At 39.7% G+C, this 20,977-nt stretch overlaps 1 protein-coding gene across 1 annotated transcript; it reads right to left on the bottom strand.

Moving 5' to 3' along the window:
• Positions 1-1,024: 1,024 nt before the first annotated feature.
• LOC128688384 (DNA-directed RNA polymerase II subunit RPB1) lies at positions 1,025-13,053 on the bottom strand. The gene is made up of 3 exons (XM_053776224.2): positions 12,640-13,053; positions 10,407-10,530; positions 1,025-2,458 (listed from the first exon to the last, which is right to left on the bottom strand). Exon 3 carries the CDS (start codon positions 2,343-2,345, stop codon positions 1,293-1,295), a length of 1,053 nt encoding a protein of 350 aa, XP_053632199.2. The 5' UTR covers positions 2,346-2,458; positions 10,407-10,530; positions 12,640-13,053; the 3' UTR covers positions 1,025-1,292.
• Between the last annotated feature and the right edge of the window lie 7,924 nt (positions 13,054-20,977).

The following is a 20,977-nucleotide window of genomic DNA, read 5'->3' on the forward strand; positions in this document are numbered from 1 at the left end:
AAACACCATACACTGTCTATTACGGATAAGGTGGCTTTGAAGCCACTGTTGGTCCCCTAGTATGATGCCTGAGCTCAGCTCACTCAGGTAAGCTGTGACCAGTAAATTTGGGTCTACATATGAGTGAATAGGTCTGTGTGCACTATATAAAAAATCCTACAGCATGCAGTGCATGAGAAAAAACTGCAACAATGCTTCTGGTGTAAAACAGCGTCTTTGCAGTTTATTTTCGTAAAGTTTTTATGGTTGTATTCTCAGTTTTTTGGCCTCGTTACATAAAATGGAAAATATATTACAGAATTAGAGATGATTTTGATGAGTTTCAAGACAGAAAGTATCTTGAAACTGAGCTCGAAGTAGCTGAAATTTTCGATTTCTGCCGAATGTTCAAGAGTAAATAGGCGGTTTCTTATACTCAATCGACAGAATAAAAGAATTATTAGCGAAATAGCTACGAGTTTATTCAACTAGAACAATGGAATGGGCCAAAAATAGGGCGAAATCACTGATGTGTAAATATTGCCACTGGGTTAAATGTCTTCTAACCTAACCACTGTAATCCGGAAAACTCACTAATCCGGCACCCTACAGGTCCCGGTGATGCCAGATTAGTGATGGTCAACCTGTAAATTGAAAAAATATATTTACATGGCAGCAAGATTTACAACTTATATTGGCAGGGGAAAGTTCAACATATTTTATAAAACATTCCTCCTTGAGCATACAGAATGTGATGATGCTTTTCATTCAAGAAATAAAGCACTCATTATGGAAAAATAAACTTTTAAATATGAGTAATAAAAATGACCTGAAATATACCTTATTCAAACACTAAAATGTTATGACTCATTGGCTCAGTCATATATTTAGTTAGTTTTCATCAACATTGAATCCCTCAATAAGAAAATTAATTTAACTTTTTCATAGTTTTTCAAGACATTATGCTTCACCAGAAAACACACCAAGACTATACCTTAAGTTTTCATGGATACTGTATTATAGGAAAAAAAATGACTACAATGTCTAGCTCCCTTTGTGAATATTTATAACAGAAATAAAAAAATCAGTGTTATTAAAACACAGTTAATTAAAGAATCACTGCACTTTCCTTCTATTCTGAACAATAACATAAGTAATGAAAGTACAATCTGGAGCCATAAGAATATTTAACAGATTAATTCTGGAGGACCTGAAGCTGGAAAACACTGTACCTGCTAAGCACAGTTATGTAAAATTAAAAAAAAAAAAAAGTATTTTGGAAGATTAAAGGAATAAGCTACTCTGCAGATTAGCTAAGAATAACCAGGAGATGATGGGGAATAAGATGCTGATGATACAGAGTACTGGGATGGTGACATTGAAATAGGTAAAGAAAAATCAGATGAAACATAATTTGAATTGCTACTTGTAGTAATGGGTGTATATGACACACATGTAGGAAAATAAGGTAAAGATGTGGTAGCATCTATTGAGCTTCCTGGAGAGTAAGAGGGTGTCAAGTTGGGGTTGGTGACAGGAGAATCAGCAATACCTGCTGGGGAATATAATTCAGATGGAACATAAGAATGATAAGTTTGTATGGAAGATGAATTTAGAGAATAAGTTGGTGACATTTGTATGAAAGGTGAAGTGGGTCTATAATGTGGCTGGTGAGGTGTATAAGTCAAGGATGATTCTTCAGAGTCTGATGAGCAGAGACTACTGGTGGAAGATAGTACAAATTGTGGGGATGCATTTTTTGGTGAATAGATTTCTATATCTGAATCTGAATCTGAATCTAATGCTGGAGACACACTAGCAATATTTGTAGGATGATAAGGTGGAGGAGACGTAGGACTATAAGCCAATGCTTCAGGTGATGGCTGAATTGGCACATATTCTTCTCTTGAGAGAAGTGTGTTATTAATGGGTGACTGAGGGCAATATTCCAATCTCGTCTGATTCCGTCTTGGAATCCAAGAAGGACGATATATGGGAGGGGGAGTGGATTCAGATGGGGAAGAATGAGTGTGAGATGGGGGACATGGAGTGTATTCTACTGGTGCAAAAGTACTATAAGTGGGAGAGGTAGGAGAATATCTGGGTGGGGTTGGAGCCCTTGGGATCCAAGTAGGATGGTAATCTGGAGGAGAAGTGGCTGAAAGAGTCTGTGATGCTTGCAAGTCAGGCGAGTGTGTTGAAGTTTCTTGTGCTTGTGAAGGGTACAGACTGTGATTAGCAGTAGGAGAATACCCTGGTGGCAGAGGGGGTGGTGTCCTGGTAAGGGATGTAGGATGGTAAGTTGATGATGAATGGGAAAGCGAGTTGGAGGTAGCATTAGCTAGGCTTGGCGAGTATGGACTCATGTAGCCTGTTGACTTGCGACTGCAAGGTTGTGGACACCAAGGAGGAGAATACCAAGGCTATGACCCAATTTCTGTGCTCTTGCTCTCTGCTGCTACCCACAAGGTCCGTTCACCTGGAGGCAGTGGAAAAAATTCATAAGCAAATAATACCAAAAGTATTTAATATTTGACTTACCTCTAAATTTAGTTAAGTGAAGCAAGTCTCTTATGTTGAAGCATGTATCACACTACTAATTAATAAAAAGCAGTAAAAAAAATTTAACAAGATTTTTTATGTTATAATTTTTATTTGGTGATCATACCAATGTCGTGGTTTATGCACTATTATTTGTATTTTTTTATGGACAGCAAAACAAAAGAAAAAGTAATCTATTCTAGCTGAAAAATTTGATCAATGGATGTTGTATACTCTAGTGTTTTACCTATTTAGCTTCAGATAATTATTTTCATAGCACTGCATTAAAACAATTAATGACTTGCAATTAATTGCAATTAATGACTTGATAAGGTTTACATTAAAATCATGAAAAAATTCTTGCACAGTGTATGTACTACATATAATGCAATATTTGTGCATTTTCCCTAATTATTTTCCAATTTAACCCTTAAACTGCTGAAAGGTCTACAATAAACATGCCCTCAAGTATCAGCAATTTTGAAAAAATAAAACATTTTACATTTCCAAAAAATTCTCCCCAATTTCCGAAGTGAAATAAAACAAAACCGAGTGAAATATGATTTTACTTACTGAGATATGAAGGTTTGAAGGTGAATAATCACATATGGCAACATGAGTACTTGCTGCATGAAGGAAGTTTTAAGATTATTTTTTTTCAATTTTTTTGTTCTAAATTTTTATGGATCATATGTTTTACACCTTTATGTATATTTTCGTATCATATTTTACTTATATTTAATGGTCAATAAAACTAATGTAAACAATGAACAAATGTAAATGTCATTTACTGGTTCCCACAATGCCCTCTGCAAAACAATTTTATTTATACTGCACATACCTATGGCACAGACCTGTTTTCTCTGATGTGGGCTTATTAATAAATTATACATTTAAAACTATAGGTAGTAGGTTGGTAGACAGCAACCACCCAGGGAAGTACTACCGTCCTGCCAGATGACTGTGAAACAAAAACCTGTAACTGTTTTGCATGATGGTAGGATTGCTGGTTTCTTTTTTCTGTCTCATAAACACGCTAGATAACAGGGATATCTTGCTACTCCTACTTACACTTTGGTCACACTTCACAGACACGCACATGCATATATATATATACATACATCTAGGTTTTTCTCCTTTTTCTAAATAGCTCTTGTTCTTTTTTATTTCTTCTATTGTCCATGGGGAAGTGGAAAAGAATCTTTCCTCCGTAAGCCATGCGTGTCGTATGAGGCGACTAAAATGCCGGGAGCAATGGGCTAGTAACCCCTTCTCCTGTATACAATTACTAAAAAAGAGAAGAAGAAAAACTTTATAAAACTGGGTTGCTTAAATGTGCGTGGATGTAGTGCGGATGACAAGAAACAGATGATTGCTGATGTTATGAATGAAAAGAAGTTGGATGTCCTGGCCCTAAGCGAAACAAAGCTGAAGGGGGTAGGAGAGTTTCAGTGGGGGGAAATAAATGGGATTAAATCTGGAGTATCTGAGAGAGTTAGAGCAAAGGAAGGGGTAGCAGTAATGTTAAATGATCAGTTATGGAAGGAGAAAAGAGAATATGAATGTGTAAATTCAAGAATTATGTGGATTAAAGTAAAGGTTGGATGCGAGAAGTGGGTCATAATAAGCGTGTATGCACCTGGAGAAGAGAGGAATGCAGAGGAGAGAGAGAGATTTTGGGAGATGTTAAGTGAATGTATAGGAGCCTTTGAACCAAGTGAGAGAGTAATTGTGGTAGGGGACTTGAATGCTAAAGTAGGAGAAACTTTTAGAGAGGGTGTGGTAGGTAAGTTTGGGGTGCCAGGTGTAAATGATAATGGGAGCCCTTTGATTGAACTTTGTATAGAAAGGGGTTTAGTTATAGGTAATACATATTTTAAGAAAAAGAGGATAAATAAGTATACACGATATGATGTAGGGCGAAATGACAGTAGTTTGTTGGATTATGTATTGGTAGATAAAATACTGTTGAGTAGACTTCAGGATGTACATGTTTATAGAGGGGCCACAGATATATCAGATCACTTTCTAGTTGTAGCTACACTGAGAGTAAAAGGTAGATGGGATACAAGGAGAATAGAAGCATCAGGGAAGAGAGAGGTGAAGGTTTATAAACTAAAAGAGGAGGCAGTTAGGGTAAGATATAAACAGCTATTGGAGGATAGATGGGCTAATGAGAGCATAGGCAATGGGGTCGAAGAGGTATGGGGTAGGTTTAAAAATGTAGTGTTAGAGTGTTCAGCAGAAGTTTGTGGTTACAGGAAAGTGGGTCCAGGAGGGAAGAGGAGAGATTGGTGGAATGATGATGTAAAGAGAGTAGTAAGGGAGAAAAAGTTAGCATATGAGAAGTTTTTACAAAGTAGAAGTGATGCAAGGAGGGAAGAGTATATGGAGAAAAAGAGAGAAGTTAAGAGAGTGGTGAAGCAATGTAAAAAGAGAGCAAATGAGAGAGTGGGTGAGATGTTATCAACAAATTTTGTTGAAAATAAGAAAAAGTTTTGGAGTGAGATTAACAAGTTAAGAAAGCCTAGAGAACAAATGGATTTGTCAGTTAAAAATAGGAGAGGAGAGTTATTAAATGGAGAGTTAGAGGTATTGGGAAGATGGAAGGAATATTTTGAGGAATTGTTAAATGTTGATGAAGATAGGGAAGCTGTGATTTCGTGTATAGGGCAAGGAGGAATAACATCTTGTAGGAGTGAGGAAGAGCCAGTTGTGAGTGTGGGGGAAGTTCGTGAGGCAGTAGGTAAAATGAAAGGGGGTAAGGCAGCCGGGATTGATGGGATAAAGATAGAAATGTTAAAAGCAGGTGGGGATATAGTTTTGGAGTGGTTGGTGCAATTATTTAATAAATGTATGGAAGAGGGTAAGGTACCTAGGGATTGGCAGAGAGCATGCATAGTTCCTTTGTATAAAGGCAAAGGGGATAAAAGAGAGTGCAAAAATTATAGGGGGATAAGTCTGTTGAGTGTACCTGGTAAAGTGTATGGTAGAGTTATAATTGAAAGAATTAAGAGTAAGACGGAGAATAGGATAGCAGATGAACAAGGAGGCTTTAGGAAAGGTAGGGGGTGTGTGGACCAGGTGTTTACAGTGAAACATATAAGTGAACAGTATTTAGATAAGGCTAAAGAGGTCTTTGTGGCATTTATGGATTTGGAAAAGGCGTATGACAGGGTGGATAGGGGGGCAATGTGGCAGATGTTGCAAGTGTATGGTGTAGGAGGTAGGTTACTGAAAGCAGTGAAGAGTTTTTACGAGGATAGTGAGGCTCAAGTTAGAGTATGTAGGAAAGAGGGAAATTTTTTCCCAGTAAAAGTAGGCCTTAGACAAGGATGTGTGATGTCACCGTGGTTGTTTAATATATTTATAGATGGGGTTGTAAGAGAAGTAAATGCGAGGGTCTTGGCAAGAGGCGTGGAGTTAAAAGATAAAGAATCACACACAAAGTGGGAGTTGTCACAGCTGCTCTTTGCTGATGACACTGTGCTCTTGGGAGATTCTGAAGAGAAGTTGCAGAGATTGGTGGATGAATTTGGTAGGGTGTGCAAAAGAAGAAAATTAAAGGTGAATACAGGAAAGAGTAAGGTTATGAGGATAACAAAAAGATTAGGTGATGAAAGATTGAATATCAGATTGGAGGGAGAGAGTATGGAGGAGGTGAACGTATTCAGATATTTGGGAGTGGACGTGTCAGCGGATGGGTCTATGAAAGATGAGGTGAATCATAGAATTGATGAGGGAAAAAGAGTGAGTGGTGCACTTAGGAGTCTGTGGAGACAAAGAACTTTGTCCTTGGAGGCAAAGAGGGGAATGTATGAGAGTATAGTTTTACCAACGCTCTTATATGGGTGTGAAGCGTGGGTGATGAATGTTGCAGCGAGGAGAAGGCTGGAGGCAGTGGAGATGTCATGTCTGAGGGCAATGTGTGGTGTGAATATAATGCAGAGAATTCGTAGTTTGGAAGTTAGGAGGAGGTGCGGGATTACCAAAACTGTTGTCCAGAGGGCTGAGGAAGGGTTGTTGAGGTGGTTCGGACATGTAGAGAGAATGGAGCGAAACAGAATGACTTCAAGAGTGTATCAGTCTGTAGTGGAAGGAAGGCGGGGTAGGGGTCGGCCTAGGAAGGGTTGGAGGGAGGGGGTAAAGGAGGTTTTGTGTGCGAGGGGCTTGGACTTCCAGCAGGCATGCGTGAGCGTGTTTGATAGGAGTGAATGGAGACAAATGGTTTTTAATACTTGACGTGCTGTTGGAGTGTGAGCAAAGTAACATTTATGAAGGGATTCAGGGAAACCGGCAGGCCGGACTTGAGTCCTGGAGATGGGAAGTACAGTGCCTGCACTCTGAAGGAGGGGTGTTAATGTTGCAGTTTAAAAACTGTAGTGTAAAGCACCCTTCTGGCAAGACAGTGATGGAGTGAATGATGGTGAAAGTTTTTCTTTTTCGGGCCACCCTGCCTTGGTGGGAATCGGCCGGTGTGATAATAAATAAAAAACATTTAAAACTGTAGTGTAAAGCACCCTTCTGGCAAGACAGTGATGGAGTGAATGATGGTGAAAGTTTTTCTTTTTCGGGCCACCCTGCCTTGGTGGGAATCGGCCAGTGTGATAATAAAAAAAAAATAATAAAAACATTTAAAACTGTACCTTTCGGACATTAGCTACCGTTCTTATTGTGCATATAATTATTGTAGTTTAATGCTTAAGAAATCCTACTTAACTGAAGATCATCGAATCAGACTGAAATACATAATGACTCATACTTTTAAAAATTGCACAATTGCTCATTTTAGGTACCTTTCTTATTGTGCATATAATTGTAAGTAACTGAAAAAAAAAAATTTTTATTTAATTCTCTTATGTCTAATTCTTAAGAGGCTGTAAGCATTAGAATTAGTTTGCCCGAAATGAATTTGCATGCTAGTGGCTTTCTTTTGTGCCTAACAATGTTTTATTACATGTAAACTACATTATCTTTGTACAGCATAAGAGAAATAAAAATTTGAATTTGAATTGGGACCATTTCGGAGGCCCATGAATTCTGGCATAAATTTACGTCACAGGCAGCTTAAGGGTTAAGGTGGAAAATTATAACTGAATTAGCGAAATAAATATCATGAACCTTTACCAAAACTGGCTAAGTGTTTTCCTTTCCAAATACAGTACTAATATGAAAAATTTATTTATGCTCAAACATACAGTAGGGCCCCACTTATACGGCAGGTTAGGTTCCAGGCTATCGCCGGAAAGCAGAACACGATTTTCTATTTGTAAATGCATATAAATGCCAGACAACAAGTTTACACTAACTTATATTAAGTTAGTAATAGAACTAGATACTAAAAACACAATACATTCATTACTTACCTTAAAATATTTGTAGTCTTATTAATGTTGGGTGAGAGGCGAGTAGAACTTTTTTGTAGGAAGTCAGATGTAGGCAGCCCTGTCTCCCATCCCAAACTTAATATACGATATTTAAAACAGCCCAGAGAGATAAAATACACAGCAGTACACTTATTATTTACCTTAAAATGTGTAGTCTTAATGTTGGATGAGAGCTGAGTAGTATTTATGTGTAGGAAGTCAGTGTAGGTAGCCAGTACATGTAGCCAGCCTGGGCTACATCTACCAGCTACCTACACCGCGGCCCAGAGCCATATTATTACCATCGACATACCTTGTTCACTGAATTTAATCGTTTCTAACAATTACCTTTAGATGCTATCACAAATGAAGGTAGAAGTAATGAATAATTCATGCCAAGAATTGTAAAAAAAAGCAGAGTGATAAGGGGGAAGCGACAAGGCCAAACGCAGATTCGTACACATTTTCTCTGGTGCTGGACCAGAGAAAATGTAACGTTTTCCCTCTGCCCAGCTACCACACCTCCATAGCACATAAACATAGCATGTTTATATGCTATGTAACGTGTTTCTTACATAATTTTGAAGAAAATATCATAGATGGATTAATGAAAATGTCTATATTACTGTAAAATAAGACATTTAATGTGCCCAAGAGTGATTATTATTACATACTATTAGTAATACGTAATGTTTTCCCTCTGACTGGCAACCACACCTCCACAGCATATAAACATAGCATGTTTATATGGTATGTAATGTGTTTCTTACATAATTTTGAAGAAAACATCATAGATGGATTAATGAAAATGTCTATATTAATGTAAAATAAGAGTGATTATTACTTACCATTAGTATTACTATGGCATTAAGACTAGAGGGACACTCTTAGTGATTTTAATGTGTACCTGCACGCCAGCACAGTGTGTAAGTATATTTAGGTACAGGTACACAATTATTATTATCAGAGCACATATAAAATATGCAATAACTTTAAAACACTTGAAATTTTGAAAAGTTTCCAGACATAATAGATGTGCTCACGGAAAATGTAAACAAACCGGATGGTGCGCACAGTATTAGAAAGGCAGGTTGCTGTATAGCGAGTTTTGGTCCTAATTTGAAATCGCCGTATTAGCGGAACTCCGTAAAGCAGGGCCCTACTCTATTGTTATCACTGCCTATAATGCTTTAAATCCATGATGGAAATGAGTTTTAAAAAGTAAGTACACATTTGCAAAACTGAGTACAGTAGTAGGTACATAGCCATGTACCTGCATACATCATTCCCCATTTACATCACTAATTATAACAACATAAAATACAATTTAGTAATCAATTTTTATCATAAGAGTAATTAAAATCATAGCTAACTCTGAAAAATGGGTGTAGATAGGTACACACTGTGTAACCATGTACACTCACTTCCATCCCTGCTATTAGTATTTGGCAGTTTCACCAGTACAGTACATGGTATACAAGTACAGTATGGCTGATGCCATCAGTTGATAATATGCTTTCAATAATAATAGACTACTAATTAGCATACAGTACAACTCATGCAATTAAGAGCCTGGTTGGCTGTTAAAAATTGAGAATTTCAGCCAAATTTAAAGACATACAGTACCATGTATATTCTTCCTTATAAGGTGAACATTTTTCCCAACAGGAATTACCCCAAAATATGTTGCCTAGTACTGTGAAATAAAGGTCACTAAGCCTCATACAAGTGAAACTTGTTATATACAGTCTTCATATAGATCAAATCATTATCAGTAATTAAGCAGGTTTCTTACTATCAGCTACGAGGGCAAAGAAGACTGTCAGTGACACTCAGACAATTCTGGCTGGACCATCATAATACAAACCCCTCTCCCTTAATAATAATTATCTTTATTTTTACAAGTACATGATACATGTTTACCCATCAATAGTCTGAACTTTACATTTGTCTCATTTTATGTCTTTCACTCTCACAGGCCAAGACTGGATGGAGCAGTCTGAAGCATAATTAAATGCTTCATACTTCTGCCTTTCAAATATGATCAAAATTCCCTATCATACATGGTACTTTTAACTTACATCCATTACACAGTAATGTATATAGAACTTGTTCATTACTCCCTGACATCAATACGCACTATATAAGTTGATTAGTCACCAGGAACCTTGTCTTACTTGGAGATTAAATTACATATTTAATATACTGTCCAGTAAACACTTTTCTGGCAAATGCTTATCCAAATACAGCACACAACCACCAGTCACAAATTTACCAGATAAAAATAATACAAATACCAAGCTATTAACTGTAAGACATGAATAAAAAGAAAAATAAATTGCAAATATGGTTGTCAATCTTCTTGACAAAAGGGTGAGGCTGTCCCTGTGTTAGTTTAATATGTTTATTATGCACCCCATACCCATCCTGTCCCTGTGATAACCCAACCATCTACTGAAAGGTCTGACTGACAAATTCTCTATCACTGCAATGGCCTGTGATGCTGTATATTCTCCATACCTGAGTCTTATTTGTGCATAGAGCCAATGTTCCAAGGAAAGTGCATGTGAATGTGTAGTCTTGCAGACCTGGAAAGAACCGAGCACAAGCAGCACAGGCAAATGCAAGTCTGTCACAGCCCACTCTGCAAGTTTTCAAATAATTACTATGAATAAAATATTATCAAAAACGTTATTTAAAGGTAAATAAATAATTTGCTTTCAAATCTATGCTAAACTATACACTGTATGAGTGCCACTAGTTTAGGAGATGGTAAGCATGGTTATGCCATTTGGCTTTACTAGGTTATCTAGGTTCATTAATCCATCAGGTTAATAATCCAAAGAAAATTTTCTACTTTGGTGTCTTATGACTTCTGGTTCATTTGTATATGCTGAATACACAACTAACAAGCTAAATGTATACTTAACATACAAATACTTTAATCTTTAAGAACAGGAACTTCAGGTAGTCTCTCGTACACACACGTGTAAATACTCAATTGTCTGGCAGTGGTGTGTTAGCAATATTTAACCTACAATACCATATGATTCCAAACAAGCAACTATTATAATAATAATCAGGAGGAAGTGATAAGATTGTAGGAGATATACAAGGAAATGGGAAGTAATCAGGTTCAGTGCAAGTAGAGGATAGGTACAAATCCATGATTAAAGAACCCTTCACCAGCATCAAGATACAGCTGATAGTGCACTCAGTTCACACAGTGAGTGTCTGGGTTCAATCCTGGTCACGGGTGGAAACATTGAGCATGCTTCCTTATACCTGCTGTCTCTGCTGACTTAGCAGTAAGCAGGTATTTGGGTGTTAGTTGACTGGTGTAGGTTGCATCCTGGGGGACAAGACTAAAGGACCATAATGGAAATAAGACAGATAGTCCTTAACGACTCATTGACTTTATTCAGTTATCCTGGGCTAACCCTCCCTACCCTGGGTTAGAAAAGCAATGGAAATAAATCCCCAATGGAAATAAGTCTCTGTCTGACTTTTTTGGTTATTCTAGGTAATCTACGTATAACTGTACTTACGTGTACCTGTGCCTAAATAAATTTACTTACTAATTTTTGTAAGAAATAATGGTCAAAGTTGGTCACTGGGGTTTTAAGCCTGTCAACTACACGAGGGTCACTAAGGCTGCCCTTAACCTGTTGAACACCAGTTAAGAATACTTTAACCCCTGAGGAAGGAATTAAACTCTTTGCATGTAAGTAATAATAAATATTTATTTCTACATGTACAATGTATACAGGCCTAGCTAAGTAGATAAAACAGATAAGATTTCACCCAGGATAACCCAAGAAAGTCAGTGTGTCATCGAGGACTGTAACTTATTTCCATTGGGGTCTTCAATCTTGTTCCCCAGGATGCGACCCACACCAGTCAACTAACACCCAGGTACCTATTTGCTGCTAGGTGAACAGGACAAGAAGTGTAAGGAAACGCGTCAAAATGTTTCCACCTGCCGGGAATTGAACCCAAGCCCTCCGTGTGTGAAGCGAGAGCTTCACTTACTCCACAATTTGTAATAATTTAGGGTTAAAAATTAATCTAAGTTTGCCCAAAATGCCTAGCCTTGCTAGGTGTTCTGGTGGCCCCCTCTGTAATTAGTATTTTATTACATGTAAACGACACAATAACCATTGTAATCCTTATAGAGAATAAACTTTGATTTGATTTAACCACAGGCCACCGGTGGTTTTTATTCAGGTACAGGTACACATAAATAGTTACATAGATTATCATACATAGCATCATATGTGTAGTTATCCCCAGGATGCGACGCACACCAGTCGACTAACATCCACTAACACTGATGGATGAACATGGACAGTAGGTACCTTAAGGAAACATTAGGATAGGTTTCCTTAAGACACCTGCTGTCCATGTTCACCTAGCAGTAAAATGGGTACCTGGGTGTTAGTAGACTGGTGTGGGTCGCATCCTGGGACAAAAGTGACTTAATTTGCCTGACATGCTCTGCATAACAAGGGACTTTGTATAGTGTCATTGATGTCAGCTAGACCTGTCATACAAATATACGAGACCACCACAGCAGAACAAAATCACGAATGGCTTAAGATATATTTATATTATATATATATATATATATATATATATATATATATATATATATATATATATATATATATATATATATATATAACAAATAGATAATGTAGACACAATTTACACATGATAAAGACCTCCAATTTCACATTCACATAGAAATTACCGTCAGGTTGCGAGTTCCACAAGACACTCAGCAAGGTCTTTATTATGTTCCAATAACAAGAGTCTCTTTGTATAGCTTACATTAACTCTTTAAAATATTTTTGGAACTCCTAAGCAGAACACTTTAAACATGATAATAATTTATGTTTAATTCCAGCACATAATACATTGCGAAATGTTAGCTGAAAATACTAAAAGTACAGGATACAATTAACACTGGATTATTATTATAATCAAGAGGGAAGCGCTAAACCCGGAGGATTATACAGCGCCTGGGGGGGGGGGATGTGGAAGGCATACAGGCTTAATTCGGGGAACTGGAGCACAGATCCAATTCCCTAAATCAAGAGCCCCTCACCAACATCAAGGAACCTTCCTTGAGGGGATTAACACTGGAGTAACTGACATACTAAAACAGCTGGAACCTTATTACCTCATTTCCTAAGCGTTGTACTACCTATTCATAGCTCCTGGCCCCTACGGATTTAGCTCTTCCATTATTATATAATAACACCGCCTGGGCCAGAAGTTTTTATTCGGATTATTAAGTGAGTGTTTGTAAGCCAGACTAACTGAAGAAAGTCATTGTGGTTTATTTCCATTGTGGTTCTTTGGTCTTCAAACCAGTTCCTGATCAGCCGGGTTGTGATGCATGCGTTCAGGTGCGGACGGCTGCCACTAACAGTTTGATGAATCAGATCAGCAACCATCATCTAATTTTCGTCAATACTGATACTGCTATACCATCTAGTATAAGGATACATGCTTAACATCTCTCAGTCTGGGTCTCTATGCTGTGTTCCAGTGATCACTGAGCCATTTAGATCCGAGGAGGGGGAGAAAAGCTCCAATTCCTCATATCAAGAGCCCTTTACCAGCATCAAGACACCCCCTCCCCCCTTGAGAGACAGGTAGCCAGAGTGATGGTTACTGTACATCTTCTGTACATATATTTCACATATTTTCTTATTTTATTACGTAACAGCTTCACATAGTATGCGGCGGCTACTTTAACATGCGACGTTTTCCACATTCCAGGACTATATCATATATATATATATATATACATATATATACATATATATATATATATATATATATATATATATATATATATATATATATATATATATATATATATATATACATATATATATATATATATATATATATATTATGTATATATATTTTATTTAAAGACAAAATACATTGACAAAACATTCACAAAAATATGATACAAAGTAAAACAACATAGGTAACTCAGAGCTACATCTCGAATACTTCGTCCAGCTCCCCTGCGGTGGGCCGCGTGCCCAGAATGCTGCAGGCATTTCCTCTCTGGATCGCAACACTGAGTCTCTGAAAGAGGAAGCTGGTCGCCCTGTGGTCCTTGGTTTCTATGATGAGCTTTTCACCCAGCTCTTTGAGGAACTTTAGAGCACACTTGCCCCATGCTCCAAGGGTCTCCGACCCTATTGGAATGAAGTTATAGCAAGGGGGAAGGTCTTCATATTTTCGGATCTTCTGGGTCTCCCTGTGGCTGGCAGCTCCACCCCCTTCCACTACAGAGTATGGCAAGTAGGTGTCTGCCAATGTGGCAGCACAGGTGTAGTCCCAGGCAATCTGCTTTCCATCCTTCCAGGGTAGCATAGTGGCTCCATCAGGACGCTTTTGACTTCCATCAGACCTCTGTACTTGGGGTTCCCGTTGAGCTGGGCAACGGGCTGTGGCGAGGCTTCTCTTTATTATGTCATTGATCTCCTCATGTCTGGCATACTTCCCTTCTGCTGTGTGGCACACGAGACCATGGAGTCCGAATTGATCAGCTGTCGCCCTGCCGCAAATACACCTATGTTCGGTGAGGATGGGGGCGGCTAGGCGAAGAGCAACACCAATCCGAATGGCCTGTGGGTCGAGACGGGTGCCCAGGGAGGAATTGGGAACAGCTAACAGGAAATCTCCTGAGTGTTGTGCCTTCACTGCCAGGAGACGAGCTTTGTTCTTTCCTGAAGCATTGGAGAGCATTGTGTTGGCGATTTTTTCCATGATCGGTTTGTCCCAGTGGGACTGTTTGTGCTGTTTGGGAGGAGCTGGTCTACTGGAGGAGTCTGTAAGGGTGTCCCACCGAATTGCTGCTTCAGTAAACCTGGGGTCTTGAGCTCCTACCAAGTCTCTCAAGCGTTCGGGCACTATCTTCTTGACTAATGCACTGGAAGCCAAACACGAAGACAGAAAAGCAGGTAAAGCAACATGCGTTGCTTTACGCACCCCTATACCTCCCAGTCGCACTGGGAGGGTTGCCTGATCCCATTGCTCATCCTCTAGTGACAGGTTCAGTGCCTTCTTAAAAGTTGATCTCAGGTGTGCATCATATTCATCAAGTGTTGGGTTGTCAAAAGAGGGTGCACACCTCAAGAAGTAAGTGAGTCTTGGCATAGTAAGACACCTTGTGAGGAGATACAGAGCATCATGGGCATCAAGATTGCTTATTCTCTCCTCCATTCTCATAAGGTCATTCATTTTGTCCCTGAGGACAGTATCGATGGCCTGGTGACCCAGCGGTGCCCCCAAGAGGGTACTGTTGGACGGAGTTGTAGTTGAGATTTCCGGGAGGATTCTTCGAACAGCATTGATTATTTCCTGGTTCGCTGTGATGATTTCACACTTAGAGGGATTGAGGATGAGTCCCAAGCCTTCTCCCTGTGTTTTCACCAGTTGTAGGTCCCCCACGAGGGACTCTTCAGTACCTGCCAGAGTGCCATCATCCAGGTACCAGATATTGAGCTCACTGCGAAGGCTGGAAGTTAGTTCTCTTACTGCCAAGCAGAAGAGAAGTGGAGCAAGTGGGTCACCCTGCTGAACACCCTCTGATGATTGAATTTCATGTTCTCCAAACAAAAGAATTGAGGGTTTGCTGTAGCCGGCTGAAATGAAGGGAAAGAGACTGGGGAACCGAACCCGAACAGCTGGCAAAACAGCATCTCTCCTCACCATATTAAAGGCATTTCTAAAATCAAGTTTGACTATGGCCTTGTCTTCTGGTAGGTCCCTGATGTAGGCCCTTGCCGCATGAGCTGCAGCTTCACTGCCTTGAGAGACCCCAAAGCCCAGTTGGTGTGGCTGGAGTAAAGTGGCAGCTTCTAGGCGAATGTTTCTCACTGCTGCTTTGGCAACGAGACGGCGGAGAGTGTTTCCAACTGCAATGGGTCTGATTCCCCCATCCCTCTTCTTCAAAGCACATAGTGAGGCTCCAAAAAAGAAAGGTTTAATTTCTTCTGGGATTCGCCCAGCCAGGCAATTGTTGACGAAAGTTGTTAACTCGGTGAGAAGAATTGATGCAGATTCACCGAGTACTGGATTTACCATCTCTTTGAGGTGCTGAGGTCGAATTCCAGTGTAACCTCCTGCAGATCCTGCTGGAAATGACACGATCGCCTTATAGACTTCCGATTCTGGCAAAATTAATTGTTCAGTGATAGGGTCTTCCTCAGGGTTGTCGTTGATGGCTGTGGTGTCCCTGGTTGGATGCTTGTCTCTTAGTGCTTGGGCCGTGGTCTCATCCTTGGGGGCTACAGTGTCGTCACTTGTAATTATTCTTATTGCTCCCACTGTGTTACCTTCCTCAATTTTTTTGCTAACCTGTGCGCAAATTTTCTCGTTCTCAGTAGGACTTTTCTTGGGTCTGCCTCTTTGATTCCTGCGATGATGGGGCAGGGGGACACAGTTATCCGTTCTTGGGTAGTTGCGCACTGCCTTGATAACTGACGTGGTTAGCAGTTTGCCTCGTCTTTCAGGAACTGCAAGACAGACATTGCCGAACAAGAGAAGGTTGCGCCATGCTTGGATGGTGCCTCGGGCTTCTAAGTTAGTGGAACCTCCATTCACCCGCTTAAGAAGGTCTGTGAATTTCCCTGCTGCATATGGGCGAGCTGCTTTAGGGATGTGGGATAGTGTACTGCTAGCAGTGGATTTGAATGCCAACAGAAGGTTATCGCAAGTGACGAGGTTGCCATTGGAATTGTCATCTGCCTGTGGAGGCTGTGGGCTGCTCTCTGCTGGGGGCATATGTGATCCCGCACACCTATTGTGTGCACGAATACGGCCGTCCCTGTTGCGTGCTCGAAACTCTCCACACACCTGACATGTGCCTCTTCTTTCATTGTTGGGTGCATTGTTTCCCTGGCTTTGTGGCTGGCTGGCTTCATCGTCTGCCATACCTCAAACTGTGTGATAAGCCCAAGCTGAAGGGAAAATGGCGCATGGCACATTCCGCATGTGGTTCATGGTGGTTGTGGTGGGGGGGGGGGGAGGAGAGGGGTGTCCAGTCCCTGTGGTGGGCGGTGGAAGATGTGTGCTGAGGCGGAGTAGGGCACTCACTCCCTCCCAGGACAAGTCACTATACACCACGATGCTCAGTGCACATGTTACTATACACCACTATGCTCAGTGCACTGCCCCCACTATCAACGACACACCGCTATACACTTCACATGCTATGCGCATACCATGCACATACTATGCACTGTACACTATAGAATATATACACTATACACACGGTGAACAAACACACCATTGTTGTAACACGAGCACACGGTGTATGCGCGCCTGTTTGGGGAAGGGGGGGGACTGTTTTACCCCTCAACCTCCGCCTCCTCCCCCTCCATTAGGCCTCCCCTCACCGACCTCTCCTACCCATAGGTGACCGTTATGTTCCCTCACTGAATTCACAAACACAGAACTTTCTTGATTCTGACGGAATAGACGAAATGCGGAGTCTTCTGGCCCTTTCCAACACGACCAGCAGATATTCACACACCAGTCTGTTGATGATAATCCTGGCAGGTGTTCTTGATTGGACGATATTGTGCCAAAATCACAGAGCGAGATGCCCACAGCCTCTCTCTGGCAGAGGTGCCATATATATATATATATATATATATATATATATATATATATATATATATATATATATATATATATATATATATATATATATATATATATATATGTCGTGCCGAATAGGCAGAACTTGCGATCTTGGCTTAAATAGCAACGCTCATCTTGCCATATAGGACAAGTGAAAATTTGTGTATGCAAAAATTTCGCCAAAATCATTCTGAACCTAACGAAAAAAATATATTTCACTGTGTTTGTTTAGTATTAAATTACTGTAAACAAATCTAAAATATATTTAGTTTGGTTAGCCCAAAATAAATTGTTCTTGTTGTAATAAGGTTAGGTAAGTTTTCTAAGATTCTTTTGGTGTAAAATTAAAAAAGTTTACATTAACATCAATGAAATTTTTTTATCTTTAAACGTATAAAAGAAAATTTCAGAAAGGACTTAATTTTAAATGAGTTCTTGCTAATTGACCAGTTTTACATATTCGGCACGACATATATATATATATATATATATATATATATATATATATATATATATATATATATATATATATATATATATATATCCCACGCAGGAGAAGAATGAAAACAGTTCCTGTAGCTATCCACAGCCACAAATGTGCTCGGGTCAGGAGTGGTATGTTCAGTGTACTTACCAGACATCTGATGCTCGTAGCATTGCGACTAAGACATGGAAAAATTTACCTTGCGTCTCGAGAGGCTGGTTAAATATTTCGCGTTCAGTCCCCTCCTAGTCACAATATTGTTATTTTCTTTATACCCACGTGTTTCGTAGATGCATTAATATACCTCAGTGCCTAAAAGCATGCAGACATGGTCAAGAGGTTCAACTGTTGTTCAGATTGAACATAAGAATGGGGAAGAAATGTGATCTTAGCGACTCTGACGGTGGAATGATTGTTGGTGCCAGACGGGATGGTTTGAGTATCTCAGAAATCGCTGACATCCTGGATATTCATACATAACAGTCTCTAGAGTTTACAGAGCATGGTCTGAAAAGCACAACACATCCAGTAAGCAGCAGTTCTTTGGTGAAAACACCTTGATAATGATAGAGGTCAGAGGAGAATGATCAGACTGGTTCAAGCTAGTTCAACAGTGATATGCAGAAGAGCATCTCTGGAATGCACAACATATCGAACCTTGATATAGATGGGTTACAGCAGCAAACCACATCTGGTTCCACTCCTGTCAGCTAAGAACAGGAAACTGAAGCTACAGTAGGCACAGGCTCACCAAAATTGGACAGTTGAAGATTTGAAAAACTTTGCCTGGTCTGACTAATTGCGATTTTCCTCATATACATCAATGACCTTCCCAATGTATCTTAATTACTTGAATGACTACCAATGAACTCACTCTTAATACTGACAATACCATCTAAATGATGTTTGAGAACAGAGCTGCATATGTCTGAATATAATGATTAACGATTCTAACACTGTTAGATGAAATGAGAAAAAATTCTTAGGGCTATACCTTGACAACAACTTGAAATTCAACACTCAAATACAGTACATCAAGAGGTCTCCAGAACAGTATGCAGCCTCTCTAAAAATACATTACTATGTACATCTGCTCTCTCTATATTTCGACTGAAGATGTCTGCTTAGCAGGTGAAATGTCTCGTCAATGAAGATACCAAACTGCTGTACATGTCTTACTTATCTAAACACAACCCGCACACAGGAGAAAGGAGCTTACGACGACATTTCGGTCCTACTTAGACCATTTACAAAGTCACACTAACAAAAAGGAGAGAAGATAGGCCAGCAGACAGGGACGAGATAAGAAAGGTCGTCGTAAGCTCCTCGCTCCTATGTACGGGTTATATGTGTATTGTTCCAGTCACGGTATTGTGCCTTTTGTTATTTACTTATCTAAATCTAGTTGGTATTAGACAGATCTTCCACCTATAAAACCACAGTCACGACATCCAGGAAGATGACGGGGTGGATCATGAGAACTTTCAAAACCAGTGAAATAATGCCACTGGTGACACTTCAAATCGCTTGTGCTCTCTCCTTTGGAATGTTGCTCAGTGTTGACGTTCCCGTACAGGGCAGGAGAAATAGCAGATGAAACATACAGAGATCGTTTACGGCTTGTACAGAGCCTATAAAGTATTTAAATTATTGGGAACGCCTTAAAATCTTAACTCACTGGGGGAGGAGGAAGGAGACATACATGATAATATATACCTAGTAAATATTTAAGGGCCTTGTCCCAAATCTGCATACTGTCGTAACAGCATACTAGAGTGAGAAATATGGATGTGCAAAATAAACTCAGTGAAAAACAGGGGTGCAGTAGGCACAATAAGGAAACACTGTTTCAACGTTCGTGGCCCCAGACTATTCGACATCTTACTAAAAGATATCAAAAACACTGCCGAGACAAGTGTAGAAGTCTTCAAGAGGAAACTGAACAAGTATCTTCACCAGGTGCCAGATCAAACCAGGCTGTGATGGATATGTGGGTCAGCGGGCCACCAGCAGCAACAGCCTGGTTGACCAGGCTAGCATCAGACGAGCCTGGCCCAAGGCCGAGTCTGGAAGTAGAAAAAACTCTATTAACTCATCAAAGGTATAAACTACACGCTAGATCATGTTCGTAGAGTAGTTGAAACATGGTTTACCATCAACAATTACATCCACTTCTGAGTTACACGTTGGTACATGTTTCCATGATGACACCTGTGCTGGCGCCAGCAGCTGCATCCACCTCTGATCATCACGTTGGCATAAGTTACCATACATAACTTACAGTGAGGTCTTAGCTCGTTGTACACAACTTATCCAGTAGAAACAAACTAATTGTTTATGTTAACTCAATGATCAATCCAGTGTACATTAACATTTATAAATATATTAGCTTTGGTTTTCTAAACCTGACATTGTTTTCAGAAAATAAATCGAGCATAATGCACTGACACCATGGGGATAGCTGCCAGACGTACAATGACTGTCTGCTAGCGTCAGATGAACTTAGTGTATCACAGTCATGTCCGTGTACATGTATTGGCAGTACGAGGGGATCCTAGGATGATCTTCGTTACTTCGTTCTGAGTACAGACTAGATCAAAATGGAGCTGACACTGCACTACACTGTTCCAATGAGATGCAGTGATAAATTCAACACGTACAAGAGATGAACACGGTGAATAGATATTTGCTCAATTTACAGCTTAAAACATGAGTGCCCCATAACAATTGCTGCTATTAGGGGTAACTGGTGCTGTCTATAGAACTCCACATACCAACATAGTCACATTTGGGAATAACCTTAAAGACCTAAATAATAAAACCAAGCAAGCATCATTTAATAATTGTGGTGACTTTAACAGTAATCTCATACAAGCAGATGATTCGTAAATAGTTGGCTTCCTTAGGGTTGAGATCATGGATAGTACTT

Source organism: Cherax quadricarinatus, chromosome 19 (assembly GCF_038502225.1).
Source record: "Cherax quadricarinatus isolate ZL_2023a chromosome 19, ASM3850222v1, whole genome shotgun sequence".
NCBI classification, from domain to species: domain Eukaryota; kingdom Metazoa; phylum Arthropoda; class Malacostraca; order Decapoda; family Parastacidae; genus Cherax; species Cherax quadricarinatus.